This window comes from Mesoplodon mirus (assembly GCF_964341445.2).
Source record: "Mesoplodon mirus genome assembly, chromosome: 14".
Taxonomy (NCBI): domain Eukaryota; kingdom Metazoa; phylum Chordata; class Mammalia; order Artiodactyla; family Ziphiidae; genus Mesoplodon; species Mesoplodon mirus.
In genome coordinates this window covers 25,419,715-25,436,915 of record NC_138990.1, presented here as the reverse complement: position 1 = coordinate 25,436,915, position 17,201 = coordinate 25,419,715, and the positions used below count along the sequence as shown (strand labels likewise).

Here is a 17,201-nt window from a genome sequence, read left to right as displayed (position 1 = left end):
ACTGTGGTCAAAAGATGCTTGACAGGACTTGAATCTTTTTTTTTTTTCTTGCGGTACGCGGGCCTCTCACTGTTGTGGCCTCTCCCATTGTGGAGCACAGGCTCTGGACATGCAGGCTCAGTGGCCACGGCTCACGGGCCCAGCCGCTCCATGGCATGTGGGATCTTCCTGGACCAGGGCATGGACCCGTGTCCCCTGCATCGGCAGGTGGACTCTCAACCACTGTGCCACCAGGGAAGCCCTTGAATCATTTTAAAGATTGAAGTAAATCTGTGGTTCTTAACTATAACTAGTAAATTCAGTCTATGTATATTGATTTTATTACTGCTATGTCTGTACTCATAGCTACATCCTTAAGTTTGGCTCTTTCATGGTCTTATTTTTCTATTCTTTTTTTCTTAATGCATTTTAGTTAAGGATTTTTTTGTTATTGATTTGCTTTTTTTCATTTGATGTTTTATTTTTACTGGTGTTTTATTAATTTGTGAAGTGTCTTAACAACAGTAGGACTTTAGAATGCTTTACATCCCGTCCACTCACTCTGAACCACATACATTGTTTTCAGTATTCTGTATTTGCTCTCTTATCTTAACCTAAGATATTAGACATTAACTTAAGTGATGTTATTACTTTCTGCAGAGAACATTTGTTTAGATTCACATACATAGTCCCCTCCTTTAATCTCCAACTGCCTTTCTGGGATCTTTTTTTTTTTTTCCTGATATGTGGTCTTTAGAAATTCTGTTAGTGATATACTCTTTCAGATTCTCTTCCTATGAACAAGTCTATTTTTACCTTGTTTTGGAAGGATGGTTTTGTGAGGAACACAAAGATAGACTAATAGTTATTTTTCTTGTCTCCATGATTTTGAAAATATTATTGGGCTGTTATCTAGCTTCCATTGTCACTATTGAGAAATTTGCTGTTAATAAAATTGTCATTGTTCAAAGTGATCTATGCTTTCTCTAGTTGATTTTAAGATTGACTTTTGGCAACAAGGTCAGACAGAAGAGTACAACCCCATCCACATGAAAGTCAAATACAGGTAAAATTAATCTAATTGAGGTAATTGAGGTCAAAATAATAGTAATTTTTTGAGGGAGAGAGCAGTTTGAGATTATGGTGATGTGCTATATTTTGACCAGGGTGCTCTAACATTTATTGAGCTGTTTCTCCAAAGGTGTATACTTCCCTGCATGTGCCTTATACTTTAATTAAACAGTTAAATATCATTCACTCATTCATTATCTCTGCCTGGGAGACCATCCCTCCTTCCATTTAGAAGACTCAATTCCATGTTTAACTTATGTGTTTATTTGTTTAATATTTTAAAATATATTGTTTATTTTTCTTATATCTGCTTTTCTTTTGCAACTACTATTTATAAGTTTCGTATCTGTTTCCTTATAATTTCTGTAAAATCTTGTTTCTGTTTTGTGTTTTGATATATAGTTCCTGTACAATTTTGAGCATTCAATTCTCTGTAATGACCCTAATCTTTTGAGTTAATCTCTTGAAATTCTTAACTCAGAAAATCAGGCATTTACTGTCATAAATTCTTTCTTTTTAAATTGCATCTCCTTATTTATTTTTGGTAAAGTTTTCTGACAAAGGGAAACTTGTCAGACACAATTTAGCCTTGCATCTGCCACATGTAAAGCAGAGACATTGGCATCTGAAGTCCCTCAAAGGACCGGGTCAGCACCCAAGTTCCAAGCACACCAGGTGAAAGCACCAGCTATCTCTCAGGAAAAAGGAAAACATTTTTGGACAACCAGGTAATCAAGGAATAACCCCTCTGTGTTCCCTCTGTGAAGGAAAACATGAACACTAACCCACTAACAAGGGAGCCAGAATGGGACGTGCAGGAGTGTGGAAACAGGGGCAGAGGGAGAGAAGGACCTGATGATATACACGTTCAGTTGAGATGAGTGACACTGATGTGAATGAGACTTTTTGTTGTTATAAATATTCAGTAAGTTTTCTGACACGAAAATAGTGCAGTATGGGTGATGAACTTAGAATCTTAAGGTGTGTGAGCTGTTCCTGGGTCTGGAGGAGAATGTGGGGCCTGGGGGTGAAGCCGTGAGCAGACTCCTTCTCATGGAGGGTAGAGAAGACGGAGAAGATGTAGCACCTGGGGAGGGAGCAGTTAATAATTTAGTTTCAAATGAGAACCCAGGGAAGTTGTCAAATACACAAGGTAGCACTGGGAGTGGCTCTGGAAATCCCAGACAGAGTGAAAACGCATTCTATCGGCTCCCCCAACTCCACAAGCAGGGGTTACAAATGTGTTGGGGGTCAGGGGCACACAGTCATGAGGGGAAACCCAGCCTCCAGGGCTCCTGTGATTGTAAAGCTGCTCTGAACTTGGCAAACTCTGCCTCTTGCTCCATCACGTCTGGTCTTGGGAGAAGGAAAGTGATGTGAGCATGTCTGAAAGTGCAGCCAACGAAAACTGCCTAAACCCTCTGTGTCTGAGGAAGGTTCCAACTCATTTCCTTTGATAAAACAAATTGCAGAGTGGAGCCCATTTTCTTCTCCAATCCAGAGATACGGTAGATCCTAGTCTTCCAAATACTAAAACTTTGTGGTCACTCCTTGTACTCAATGTGGATTACATATAGTCCACAAGAAAAAGGTAAGTGAGAGAGAATGGAAAAAAATACAAAGACTTAGGACGTTGTGAGACAGCATAGGCTACAGTGACAAAATTTATTATAAATACAGAGTAACTAAGCAGTGTGGTTCTGGTATTGATATTGCCATCAGAATACAACCAAGGTCTCAGCAATAAACCCAAGACCAGGAAACATGCGCTGTGATCACAGTGACTGAGGACATGGGTTAGAACAACTGGTTACCCTGGAAAATGAATCTGGGTCCCAGCCTTTCATGTGTTTTACAAAAATAAGCCTCATATGCTTTGGAGACCTAAAGTGAAAAACAAAGCTTAAAAATATTTAGGAAAAGAAATACAAGGAAACATCTTTATGATCTTAGGATAAGAAAGGATGTCTTGAACCAGATCCTAAAACCACAACCTCTACCAGAAAGAAATGGACACACTTGGCTACACAGAGATTAACTTCCATTTATCAAAAGGTAGCATAAATATAACGAAACACATGCTGTAAATTGTGAGCAGAGATTTGAGACCCAAATTCAACAAAATATTAATCCCAAGTGTGTATGGAGATTCCCAAGGGATCAGGAAGGAAAAGACAAACAGCTTTACAGGTAAAGGGGTGAAAGTGGACGCACGTCACGGAAGGGGAGAAAGCAAAGTAACCGCAAGCAGGAGAGGCAAACAGACCTCCTCAGCCAACCTGGGAGCAGCCACCAAATACCCCTGTGCTTGGAAAAATGAACCCAGAGCATGGAACCCTGAGAAGCCATGGCCACCTGGAATGCCTCCTGCTGCTGGGATGGTGACCTGGGACAGCCGCCTGGGAAAATAAGTTGTCGTTGTTTTGAAAATCAGACACTGGAATCATTTGTGGCCAGAAATTCTAGCTCTAGGTCTGTAGCCAAGAGATATTTATAAGCATGTTCATGGCAGCCTGGTTTCAGTGACAGCAGACTAGAGTAAACGAAGAAACAAAAGCCAAGTGTCTAGTGATGACTGATAATCAGTAAATAAACTGCAGTATATTCACACAATTAAATATAATGCAGGAAAACACAAACAAGCAAAAAAGAACCAGGGACATACATAACATTTGTGGGTCTCAAAAACATAATAGCAGGTAAAAATGTAAATCCCAGAAGGCTATGACAGAATAACATTTCATAAGCCTCAAAATGAAATGGTATATTTTAGGGATCTATACATATGGATAAACTTTTTTTTTTTTTAATCAAGCCAGTGACAAACTCGAGATTCAGGATGCTGTTTATTTTGGGAAGGCCAGAAAATGGGATATGGGAGTGACACACAGGCGGCCGTATAAGCTGGGGACAATGTTCCTAGTACCGATTTGAGTCTTGAGTTCAGGGACATTTGTTTTATTATTCTGCTTCATAACTCACGTAGACCCTAAACGCAATTTTTAAATATTAAGAACTATATTAAAGGGTTTAAAATGGAAAAGAATGGTATTTTAAGAATGGACTGTGCAAACATGAATCACTTCCTCTGGCTCTGCCTGCCGGTCAGGTAGGTGGTGGTCGGAAGGTGCGAGTGGATATGATTTCCAAGAAAACATTTTTCAAGCTGCTTACAGGAGTCTAATCTGTATCCACTAACGGCTCAGTGGTTGATGAGACCACACCCTGGATGCTGGCTCTTCTAAGGGCCCACCCAGCCGGGGTCTGGGTCAGGCCAGGCCTCCCTGGGGGAGGGGACAGACGTCCAAACCCAGGTCACCTGCAGCCCTCTCTTTCTGCTCAACTCTGGTTTTCTTGGGAAGGTGAAGATTTGGAGGATGATGGAAACTCACTGTAAATACACAGCATCACGCTTCCTAGGTGATTCCATTAACTTGGGAATGAACCCCTTTCCTGTGAGTCTGGAGGAAGCTTCCTGAGGACAAACGCTGGCAGTTCCCACCGTCACGTTCCGATGAAAATTGGAGCCACGACTCCGCATTCTACCTCAAAATTATGTACTCAGGCCTGTTCCCGAGATATTGTGAATTCGGAGCTGAAAGTACCCTACGGTGAAAGACCAGGCGTCCACGTGGGAATAACGCACACGGAAGCACATCCTACACCCATGTTCGAATCTCCCTCTGAAACGGGCAGCGAGGGCTTTCTAAATCTGCCAGGGGAGCTTCTGGTTAAATCAAAGGTGAGGAGGAGCGAGCTTACTGTGTTGCTGGAGTTTCCGTTCAGATGCAAACCGCTGTCAAAGAGGGGTGAGGAGGTCCCGCTGCCAGGCTCGCTAGACGGTCCTGGGGACCCTGAAAACGAAACAGAGACTCACTGCAGATGGAGCCACCAGAGGAGTCGCAGCACGTTACTCGCAGGTCCACCTACGGGGGTCACCTAGGGAGGTCCCCAGATAAGCTCCTGGGGGAAGCAGCTGCTGGTATGGGCTGTGCAGCCAGCGCTGGCCCCTCGCCGCCCGCCCACCATGTGGACGTCCCCGTCTGCACCCCGCAAAACGCCCGGCAGAAGGAGGGCAGGACCGGCTTCTTGCCGGGGCTGCACCAGGTCCAGGTGCAGAGAGACAACGGCCTCTCCAAGCCGGTCCGCTGGCCCCGGGGGCTCCATGAACCTGCCCTCCCCACCGCTGGGATAACGATGCTAATTTCCCACACTAATTCTTGACTTTCCGATGTTAATTTTTACATTATTTGTTTGACATTTTCTGATTATCTTTGCACTGCAAGTTGCTTTAGTGAAAAATAGAAAGACCAATCAGGTAAGTTTGAGGAAAGTGATATTTATAAAAAGAGGAAGCAGCTCTGGACTGGGGAGGGAGCAGGGAGCTGCCATTGGGCCTGGAACACGGGTCCTGGATGAACAGAGGGTCCGAGTCGAGTGTCTGTCTCGGGCAAGTCAGGGCCCTTCCCGAGCACAGTCCTCTTTTCAGGAAGTACAGGATGGAAAGGGATCTCTGTCCTGTCGCTCCAGCACCAGGCAGGTCCTGTCCCCACCCTTCCGCCACCGCTCAGCCCCCGCCCTGCCCTCCACTGCGGCCCTGGATGCGCCAGGTGAGGTGGGGCAGCACCAGCTGCCCCCAAGCCTCGCCCGAAAGACCAGCGCCCCAGGTGGACAGCAGGAGTGGCAGCGGGCCCTCAGTGCACATTGGCCCTGACCACGTGCCCAGGACCCCTCACGGGACACCAGACGGGCGCCAGCGCAGCAGGCAGAAGGAAGTCCGTGCCCCCTCTGCGAGTAGGGAGCCCTCCTCCTGACCATGACGCACCAGCAAGACCGACTCGGTGGCCCCAGGTGCCGCCATGGACAGGTTCACCCGCTGCCCTCCTGACTCAGTCAGCAATTTCAGGGAGAAGCCAGTGACCCCGCATCTCCCATTATCAAAATGGGCGACGGGAAGGACCCCGATGGGCTGTGTAGGGTCAGGGGCGCCCCGGCCGAAGCGGGTGCCAGCCTGATACACGGGCCCTTCATTTTCTTTTAGCTTGAAAAATTTCAAAGCTAGCGTTAGCCTTCAAAAGCCAAATACTCGGGGGATAAATCACATTAGGCAGAGGTTCCAAACTGGCAGGTGAAGCTCAGTCTGATCTGCAAATCGGTTTTCTCTGATCAAAGCCAAGACACTGCATTAAAAATCCAGATTTCTCACTTTCTTGGAAAATGACAAAAAATTTTACTGGGGTAAAGTTCCCAAATGACAGTAAAGGGCTGGAGCCGAGGGGGTTCCACAGCAGGGACCCCGGGCCCACCTCGTCCTGTCCTGCCCAGTCTTCACCGTCAGGTCTGAGGGTCTGCGGCACACGTGTCACCAGCATCCGTGTCACTGAGGACGGAACTGAGAGCCTCGCGATGTCGCTGTGTTTACTACTTTGACACACAAGCTTCAGGTGTGGTTGTTATTTATTATCATCACCAGTTCACAGATGAGGAAAACTAGTGGGATATCGTGCAAGTTACTTCTGTGATCTCAGTTTTCTCCTTGAAAAGTCGTGAATGCGTTTATGGGCTCACCTTCAAAGCAGCTGGCACAGTCCAGGTAAAGCAGGTGCTCCATCAACCTAATTTCCCTTTAAACACTAGACAGGACAGCCAGAGCTTTCAACCTCTCAACAAAATCAGATAAATTCATGGGTCTTCATACTGATGCTTCCAGGCCACCTCCAATGTCGGCAAACAGCTTCAAGAGGGAGGCTGTGCTCTTTTACGTCCTTACGACCCCACCCGAATGTTTTCTGGCCAGAATATGAGCGTGGGCAGGATTCCGTCCACTCTCTCTGGGGTGCTGCGACACACTTGGCGCCCTGACTGTGCAAATTCCCTGCTGTGAGAAGCAGAAGCATCTGGGAAATACAGTAAAGGAGACCCTTACTGACCCCTGAGCAAAACCAGGGCCTGTTACACGCCACCTGGGTGCTTGAGGAGGGGAAAGAAACACTGAGGCCGGCCCGGCAGCAGGACAAGTCGTAACAAGTAGGCAATGCTTCCCGCTTCCACACTCCTAAGGAAAGAAGCACGTGAAGCTGACGTGGAATCCGATGGATGCACTTCCATGCACCCACTCCCACCCCCGTGTCCGGAGTGTCTGTGAGGCCCGACACGTCTGTAAAACACCCCATACCGCATCCCTGCAGGCGGAGAGATGGACTGAACAGCTCCAAGAAGGTTTGAGAACATGACAGCAACTTAACTCTGCTTGAACACTAGTTCTCACTGCATCTGACCACCTGGCTTCCTGCCCGTTTTCCTAACCCTCCAAACATCCTGCAACCAGCTCCCCACACACAGAACTGCTTCTGGACCCAGAGTCTGCTCTGCCAGCAGCTCCACCTACTTCTTACTACATCTTCTATCTGCAGCTCCTTCCTGATGGCACATGTGTTGTTTCCATAACTAGCTCATCAGTGACTTGGGAGCGAAATCAAAATATTTCTAATTTCCTTCATTCTCCAGATGCTCTCACTGGAGACACTAACTCTGCGAAGTCAACCCCAAGGGGGGGCTGAGCGAGCAAGTGAGTGAGTGGGTTGTAGCCTGACCGTCACTCATGCGCTCTAGGTTCCCATCAACTTACTGCTGGTGAATGAGCATCCTTTCATCTACATCCCAAAAGAGAGATCTGAACATTGTAATATTTGTTTCTGGTTATCACTACTTAAACCCGTTATTTTTTAAAAAATCAGTGTCAATAATTATTAATAATAAAAATAGTGTCAAAAAACAACTACTGGACAAGAATACAACACAAATAGTTTCAATGAGTATTTACCAAAACACGTAACCTACAAAAATGAGCCGTGATCTATAGCAGCCACGCTGCCCTCGTGCAGGGCTGGTGGGGTGTTAGATGGTGCAGCCGCCATGGAGGCAGCGTGGCAGGTCCTCAACAATCCGACCCAGACCTGCCGTGTGACACAGCACGTCCACTCGCAGGTGTGTGGCCGGGAGAAGTGAAAACACGTCCACCGAGACCTATACATGAACGCTCACACCAGCACTGGCACAACGGTCCCCAGATGGACACAAGCCGCCTGCCCGTCAGCTGATGAAGAGAGAAACAAAACATGGTCTCTCCAAATAATGGAAATTATTCCGTCAAAAAAAGGAATGAAACACCTGCACACAGGGTACCTTGTGGATGAGTCTGGAAAACATGCCAAGTGAAGAAATCTGACACGAAAGGCCACACACTGCACAGCCCCAGTTACGTGAAGCGTCCAGAACAGGCAAATCCACAGGGACCCAAAGAGGATTCGTGGTTTCCAGGGGCTAGGGGAGGGGATGATGGGTACAAAGTTCCTTTTTGGGGTGATGGAAATATCCTGGAATGGGATAGTGGTGATGGCTGCACGGCACAGTGAAAAATTAAAAACTGCCGAAGCATGCACCTTAAAATGGTGAATTTTATGTTATGTGAATTCTATTTCATAAAAAGTCTGAGTCTGAATTTATGCAAAATAATCAAAGTCGGCACTGACTGTCTCCAGAGGAGACTACTCCCACCTCCTGTGCCCTCCCAGACACACCGTCAGGTGACGCCGCTTTCTACACACACAGGTGCCCGCAGGAGAGATGTCTAGGCAGAGTTGTACACACGCCCCCCACGGCTACACGACGCTGTAAACTCACAGGTGCCAAACACCTGGGCCCCAGGCGAACGCTTGGGATTGGCTGTCCGTGGGCCTTTTACCCTATTCTGGAAGAATCACTGTGAAACCCCAGTAAACTCTTGTGCTGTGTATAGCATTTATTTCTCTTTGAACTTGTGGCCTGATTTCTCATGTTGGTCTTTTTAGAAGTGAGGACGTGTGATGAATCCTACTGATGTATTTTCATACCCATGGGGGAATCGTCAGTTTTTCTTAGATCAGTGAGCAGCATGGTTTCCAGGTTGAGGTCTGATGGGGACAAAAATCGAGCTGCTGAAACCGATTTGCTCGGTTACTCAGGAAGATGGATGGGGAGCAGGGCCAGAAGTTCAATGGCCCTTTTTGTGACCGTGGATTCAAAGGTGAGATCGGGTCTCAGCAGCTGCCGTGGCCCCAGAGAGCTGGGCCAGGCCCAGGGGCGGCAGCAGAGGCTCCAACAACAGGGGAACGATGGAAAAGAGAGAGAAGATTCCAGCCATAAGGTCAGCCCAGAAGAGAGAAGCTGTTCCTTCATGTGAGAGAAAAAGCCGGAGAGAGAAGGGAAAAGAGAAGAGAGGGGCTGCCGTGGGGGGAGGGGGCCCCACTTCCCCGTGAGCCTGGACAGAGCTGAGCCGCCAGCAGAGCTGCAGCCCCTGGGCCCGACCTCAGCCCAGAGTCCCTCTGGTTCCAAGGTCAGCACCCAACAGAGGCCCTGCCGCTAAATCAAGGAAGGACAGTAACTTTATAAATTCTGTAAAGCCATCCTCCCGAATAGAATCAGTCATAATACCTGTTTTGATCCACTTCCCTGCTGGATCACATCAGGTATAATAGAGAATTACAAGCTCTGCAGGAAAACATGGGCGACGGTGACACATCACGGTGCAGATTTACTGTTCTTTCCTCTTTTACATTAAATATTTCTCATGTCAACATAGATATCTTAAATACAGACTTTGTTCCTCTATGTGTGCATGTGCGTGTGTAGGTAAATACAGTCACAGTGAGGCGACCTGAGGAAGGCAACTTAGTTAATTCATTGACAAAGCGCCATCTGGGGACACCCTCTTTTAAAAGTCTGTGGACGGATTAAAGGGCAGGACGTCTTAGGAACATGCAATGCTGAGGCGCTCTCCGTGTCTTTCCTCTCTCAGAATGTGAGCTCAGGAAACGATCTACACTCCTGCCAGTGCCATATCGTTTGGATAAATAATGTGCTGCCTGACACCCTTGAACTTCTCCCCTCCCCCTTACCTAATGGGAGCTTCAGAAATGATGGCGCTTCCCTGAGGTACTCGACAGTGATGGTCACTTCATCGCCAGCATTTCTCAAAAGATGCACCTGTGAATGTGACAAAAGACAGCTACTTCACCATCACAAAGTGACCAGAACAGAAATAGAAATAAATCCCTACACGTCTCGCCTGTCTCCCGAGAATTCAGTGTTCAGGATTACCTTTGAAACTCTGGAAGTCCTGCGAGCCTTACCCGCCGTAACAAAAGGATGGCTGTATGTCCCCAGGTACAGGACTCCGGCGCCTCAGCTACACACATGTTCACATGTCAGCAGAGGTCAGAGGCCAGGCTCCCTGCACACTCAACCCCCGCCATCCCGGAAACTCAGGTCATGTGAGAAACCCACGTGGCGCGCAAACTGACAAATTTCAGACGCTGGCAACACACGCCAGCTGGTTAACTGTGACACTGCAAACCGAAAATATGAGCTTCGAAGTTTAAACGACATTTTAATTTTGGAGAAATCAACGGGCATCACTTCGCCCTTCTCGGCTGCAGTGTCACCGTCCCCACGGTTCAGGCCCTTCCCCTGTAACACAAACAGCTCATTCCTTTAGCTCTAGGGTCAGCTTTTAATGCTCAACCTTTGCCTCGTTTAAGCAAACGTGATTCAGACACATTAGCCAAAGCCCGGAGTAAGAAGCTGTACGTGTTCGCGCCCCCGGCGTCCCATTGGGAACGCGTGTGATGCTTCCACGCGGCCCCGGCCCTCCCCTGAACACACCCCTGCTGACGACCTGCTTCTGCCTGGAGAGCCACAGAAGGGCCTTTCCCGTCACCCCGGGGATGTTCTCCGTGTCCCCCGAGCCTGAGCTCCTCCCCTTTGCCTCGGCCCGTGAAACCCGCCAAACGCCCCAGCCCGGGCCAGCCGACGTGAACGGGCGCCCCCGGCTTGTCACGCACCCGTCTGTCCCCCTCTCCCCGAGGCCCTGCGTCCACAGCCTCCTGCGCCACGGGCGCTGGAGTGTCTCTTCCACGTATCAAATCTCGTGACCCTGAGGCCTTTTCTCCATTTCACGCCTCACCAGGCGGGCGCCCCGGGAACCCTGAGGCGGGCCTACCCCAGCGCCCCTTCCCGAAGCCCCCTCGTCTCCTGCTGGGTGGGTGCAGGTGCAGACATGGGATGAAACGCCCCAGGGGCTGTCTTCCCGAAGTCAGGGCTGCCGCCCACGGGAGGGAGAAGGGAAGGGCTCAAATGCTCCCACCAAACCCAGCAACGCGGCCATGAGATGGACGCTCTGCTTGGACGACTCAACAGCTGAGGCCCAGCTGGGACCACCCTCCAGCCGGCCCGAGGCCCCAGAGACAATGGCCATCGCCTCAGCTCCTCCAGGCCGTCAAGGGCAACGGGGCCCACGCGCCTCCTCCTCCGAGGGCGACCCAGGGCGTCTCACAAAACTGTGGTGTCACTGTGCCCTCTCCTCCTGCATCGAAGGGACCCCGAGCTGCAGCGCCGTCCTCTCAGGATGTGGCTGCTGCAAGGGTGTGGGTCACATCTGAGTAAGGGACGGCCACCAAAGAACCTGCCTCGTCCTGGGGGCTCATGGAGCTTTAAATTTAAGACCAGGGTGTCACGTGGACAGCACGAGCCTGAGATGTGTGCCCCGCTCTGTGGTCAAGTTCTCCCGCTGCTTCTGTTATGCGGGTCTGCCCGCATGTGCCTGCACACACGCACACACACACACACCCCTACCTCAATAAGTGAGCATATATTTAACGTTACAAGTCCTCCTGGAGATAAAATGGAGTTTAAAGCATTAAAATCTATCTAATAAAGGCTAATTAGCCCCCAGAAGACTCGCTCACATATTTACATGGCTCAGTCCTTCAGCGTTGTTCCTCAGGCCCTTGAAGAAACATCACTTTGGACAAGTTAATTTTATCCGGGAACAACAGTAAACCGTGAGGCAGGTGCACCTTTGATGAAACAGTGGGCTTAACTTCAATGTATTATTATTTTTCAAATCCCAAGTGTCTACTCTGCCTTGATGCTTCCAAACTTTGAAATGCTTGGACAAGGAAAAGGTTTTACTTCATCACCAGTTTCTTTTTTTTCAATTTAGTTCAAAGTATGTATGTGTTGTCTGAGAAAATATTTTGACTACTGACCATTAATGCCTCCGAATTCAATGAATGACCTCAAAGCTATGTCTACCCCTCAGACCACGACCTTCGGACTGACGGGTGTCGGGAGGGAGCCTGACTCCACGCTCGGCTCTGGATGGCGGGGCCCCCACTCTGCCTCAGAGCGACACAGACTTGCTTTTGCATCTATTTAAGACCAGCAATTCCGGCATCTTCCCGCCTGCGTCCCCGTCACCGGGCACGTCTGTTCTGCTCTGACAAAGTAGGTGCAGGTTCCTATTTCCCACCTCTGACTCACCTGCTGGGCCGCCAAGTTTTACCGGTGAGTCAGACATATTTCTTTTTTAGGAATGATTCAACTCTCATATGAATCTTCCCCAAGCTTTTAAAATGCCGCTCGAGCCATTTAAACTGCTGGGTCTCAGGCAAACTACTTGGGCTGCCACAACAAAAAAGCCACAGGCTGCGGCTTGGATGACAGACACTCTCTGCCACAGTTCTAAGGCAGAGCCCGCAGTCAGGGTGCCGGCCGGGTCAGGGCTCTGGTGAGGGCCTTCATCCTAGCTGCAGACGGCCACCTTCTCACTGTGTCCTCACAGGGCACAGAGCGAGCTCTGGTGTCCTCCCCTAGCATCCCACGGATGCTAATCCTACTGGACAGGGCCCCACCCTCATGACCTCATCTCCCTGGATTCTCCTCCGAAAGGCTCCTCCTCCTGACATCATCACCCGGGGGTTACTGCTTCCAACCTGTGAATCTGGGGCACAGACACTGGGTCCAGGACAGGGGCTGGCAGCCTTGCGGCCTCAGAGGAGTTTCTCCAGGGAGTCTCCAAAGTTGTCTCACCCGGGACGCCTTCCAAGGAGTGAAGAAATCATCCCATATGGTTATGTCTGAGGAGCCAGTGCAGCTTTAAAATGTTGTAACTGAAATATGATGACTGGATATTTTAGAACAGGAAGTAACAAACAGATACACGATGAAAGCATGGGTGTCTTTCACATGCCAGAGCCCTGGATGGACACCTCAGACACATGGCTACTGGTGTATCTTGCGTGTCCTTCTGGAAATCATCTATGCATTTGCAAGAATGCCTTCTCTCTTGAGGGCGTTTTGGTGACATCTAGCAGAATTCACAATCTGTGTGCCTTTTGGCCCCGGGCCCACACGTGTAGGTACAGGACCATGTGGGAACAAAGAGGCACACACAGGAAAGCACACTACACCACGTGTGCCGTCTGTCCTCTTCTTGGCCCTGTTTTCACGTCAGTGGAACCATGTCCACTAGCCGAATCACTCTCTTTGCCTAAACTCAAATCTGCAGTTCACCCCTGTCCGCACGCAGACCTGTCCTGCTCCTCCACACGGGTGGTGGGCTGCACTTCACGGATGTCCAGTGACTAATCCCCCTCCACCCTCCACCCGCGTGTCTCTGCTGAGAGGGTCACAACCCCCTGCATCACTAGCCCCATTGCACCTTCACTAATATTTCTAGAATTCTTTTCAGAGCTTCTCTGTCCTGTATTATTACAAGAGCAAACTTGGGATAAACTTTCGGTATCTTGAATGTCTCTCTTACTTGTCCTCTACGTTTTGTGATTCTTTAAAAATGTGCACCTTCATCTTTATTATTTCCTTCTTTACCCTTGTGGGTCATTCTGTTGCTCTTTCTTCAAACTTCTGAGGTAAAAATGGCTCTTTTTTGTTTACCTCCTTGCTTTCTAATGAACATACTTAAAAACTGTTAATCTTCCCCTAAACATTACTTAGTTGTTTCCCATAATTTCTATATGAAGTGTTTCAACATTGTTCGTGTCTGTATTTTTTCCTTTAGCATTTCTTTTTACACAAGTATAACTATTTTTATAGTTTCCAGATATGTAGAAAAGTTTTAAAAGCAGTTTTCATTTTGCTTAGAGGACATAACCTATATTATTCTTATTCTTGGCTTCCTCTGTGGCCTGAACAATTGCTGTGAATGTTCCACATGCTCTCAAGAGAATGTGGGTTTTATGTGGGACAAATATGCACAGGCTCACACCTCCTCACACACACTCACATACAAACACATAAGCTCACACACACTCAAATACATAGGATCACACACTCACATAAAAATACCTAGGCTCACACACACACTCACATACGAATACAGAGGCTTCCACACACACACAAACACATAGGCTCACACACACTCACATACAAATACATAGGCTCACACACACACTCACATATGAATACAGAGGCTTCCACACACACACACTCACACACACACACACACACACACACTTGCACCCGCCGGCCCGCCAGCCCCTTGGCGGTCATCTGCGGGGTTGGGTCCCCCCCCGACCCTCCCACTAACACCGCCACTGTCGACGTCAGGACCGCTGCCTCCACGCCCCGCGCCAAGCCCCGATGCCCACGCCTGCCCTTCTCACCTCCAGCTCCACGGACGTATTCTTTGGCTCCACCAAGACCTACCGCCTGCCGGTAACTTCCGCCCTCCCAGCCCTCATGGTGCCGATGCCCTCAGCACCGCCTTATTCCACTAAATCCCCAGATCTGTCCCCAGAGCCTTGGCTGCACACGCGCTTTCAGCCCCGTCTGAGTGTCCTTCTACCTGACAGTGACCCAGCGACCCCTGGGCTGGTCCACTCTGCACTCACGGACAAGTTCCTGGGAACAGGCCTTTTGACGTGGGCCCTGAGGCTCATCAAGCCTCCCCCGCCTGCCCATCTGCATCCAGGACCTTCTCTGCAGATGCACAGGGGCCCAGCCATCATCCTGAACACACCCTCTGCCCCCAGCGGCAGGTGGCAGTGCCTGTGGTGAGAACCCAGGGATCCTCCCAGCTGCTTGGCGTGGTGAACCGCATGCAGCTCGGTGTTTTCTCAACAGTATTTTGCCTCTTTGCCATATGAATTCTCAAATGCTTCATTTGTAGAACCAGGACACTTTAAACATTGAGGCTGGTGTGCTGTAAGTAATTTCGGCGTCTGTACTTACAGCCACAGTGAGCAGGAAGGTCTCCTGAGACAAAGCACAGCAGTTCATGGAGCTGAGGCCCCCTGCAGCCAGCATCAACCCCACTCACAACCCCGAGCGCCACGGGGAGGTGAGCTGCCTAGTGTCTGACGGCCGAGGTGCCCGTCCTGCTGGCTGGCAAGGGAGCTCAAGGGACTCACTCATGTGCGGTTCTGGAGAGAACTGCTTCAGGCGAGTGAGCGACCTCACCCCCTCATCAAAGGACCCGTGAACTCTCTCGCCTGGACTGTACCCTCCACACCCTTCCAGTCCTGGAGGACTGCCGCCCTGGTCTGAGAGCAGGAGCGAGTCCTTCCAGGAGTCGGGAAACACCTTTTACTACAATGACAACCATGGCTCCAGATGCGTTCTCCTTCCCAGAACAAATAGAACACGTTCCCGGTACCTGAGTTACAACTACAGACACAGCCAAAGCTTCACTTTCCTGGAGGTTCTGGCTGTCAGCAAACGCCAGCAGAAGCAGCAGCAATAGTGGACCCTGACTCTCCTGCATCCAGGCCAGGCCAGTCATCCGTCTTTCTGTCATCCCGCCCCCAGCATCTCACCAGCCCTCGCGGCCCCCGGCTGGTCAGCTGCATCATGACATTGTGTGTATTCAACTTGAGGGGACATAAGGCAACACCCTAGAGAGTCTGTGAAGATGCAGGAGTGCCAGAGCAGGAAGTGGCCCCAGAGACAGACAGGGGGCTAGGCCTGTCACCTGTGACATGAGAACGAGCTGCCACAGGAGCGCCCCTGCCGCCAAGACGGAAGGCCCGCTGGTGGTTGGCTTGGATCCCGATGGGGGCGTGGCCCACAGCTGGACACGCTGCTCTTCCCACGCACCCCACGGTCATCATGCTACTGACGCGGAGATGGCTCTGCACTATATCCACGCTGCCCCAGGCAGGCGCCCTGCCACCCGGGCCCGCCGCCCAAAGACCTCAGGCGCCGGAAGTGTCCGTGGCAGATGGGATTCTAGGTAGTGTCTGGAGGAGGCTAGTGGGATAATCACACATATACCTTTGTGTTTGCTCTCCTCGTGGAAAAGCTCCTACCTGGTTACTGGGCTCAGGTAGGGTCTGGATGCTCGACTGTGGTCAATGCTACAACACAGAGTCCCGTGCGTCAGAGTTTGAGTGTCCTCTGTCTCCCAAGGCCATAGGGGCTGGACACATGCATCTCTGCTACCAAGGTCAGCAGTTTATACAAGGCCGACCTGGACCGGGCCCCAGGGGAGGATGTGAGCACGTGAACAAGAGCCAGACTCCCCTGCCCCCGGTGCTACTGCACCGACGACGCCCCACAAAGCACACCGGTGGCTTTACTGGGAGTTTAGATTCCCATTCCAACAACTGTGAACCCTGCTAATTTCGAGGCCCGGGAATTAGGGAGCAGTGATGCTGAACCAAAGCTATCCACTGAAACCTCTGCGGGTGTCAGGTGATTCTCGTGCACATCGGGGTTGAGAATCATGTCTCTGAACAATTTTCCAACTCATGCACGAGAAAACACTGTTGGTCGGTTATCTCTATCTCTATTTTTCTATCCATCCACCCACCCACCCATGTTCTATCAGCTACCTGTCTGTCTGTCTGTCTACCTGTCTATCTACCTACCTTCTATCCATCCATCTTCCCTCTACCTAACCTACTTAGTCCAGCCTTTCCATAGCACTTATGTTCCTTCCAACAAGATGGAACGCTGCCTTAACCTCCTGTGTTCGGGACAGTTTCTCATATGAGCAGAGACTGAGTGAAGGTGACCATCGCCCAAGGAGGGCAGATGTGAGGAGGTGGGGGGCTGGGAGTAAGTCGGCTGCCGCGGGGAAGAGGAAGCCCGGACAGCCCAGGGCCCGAGAGCGGAGGCTCATCCTCGAGGGCAGAGGCCTTGCTGACACCTGATGGATGCTCAGGGGAAGGAGGGTCCACACGTACTTGCCGAACGACCTGGAGAAACAGGCGACCGGCCTCAGCTCCCTCAGGACACCTTCTAGCTGCGAGTTGCTGAGTGACGGCCCACGAGATGCTGTGAGCGGGGGTTCTGGGGGTGTGACGGCCTGG

The 17,201-nt window shown here is 50.0% G+C and overlaps 1 protein-coding gene across 1 annotated transcript in view; it reads right to left on the bottom strand.

Annotated features, from left to right (window-relative positions):
- The window catches only part of SNTG2 (syntrophin gamma 2), a gene marked incomplete at its 3' end in the record, with an annotated part of 187,932 nt that overhangs the window by 73,349 nt on the left and 97,382 nt on the right, over nucleotides 1–17,201 (bottom strand). Inside the window, exons 7-8 of the mRNA XM_082642418.1 lie at nucleotides 9,987–10,074; nucleotides 4,813–4,904 (exon numbers count right to left, since the gene is read on the bottom strand). Coding sequence (XP_082498544.1) covers nucleotides 4,813–4,904; nucleotides 9,987–10,074 — 180 coding nt within the window. The remainder of the gene's footprint in view (nucleotides 1–4,812; nucleotides 4,905–9,986; nucleotides 10,075–17,201) is intronic.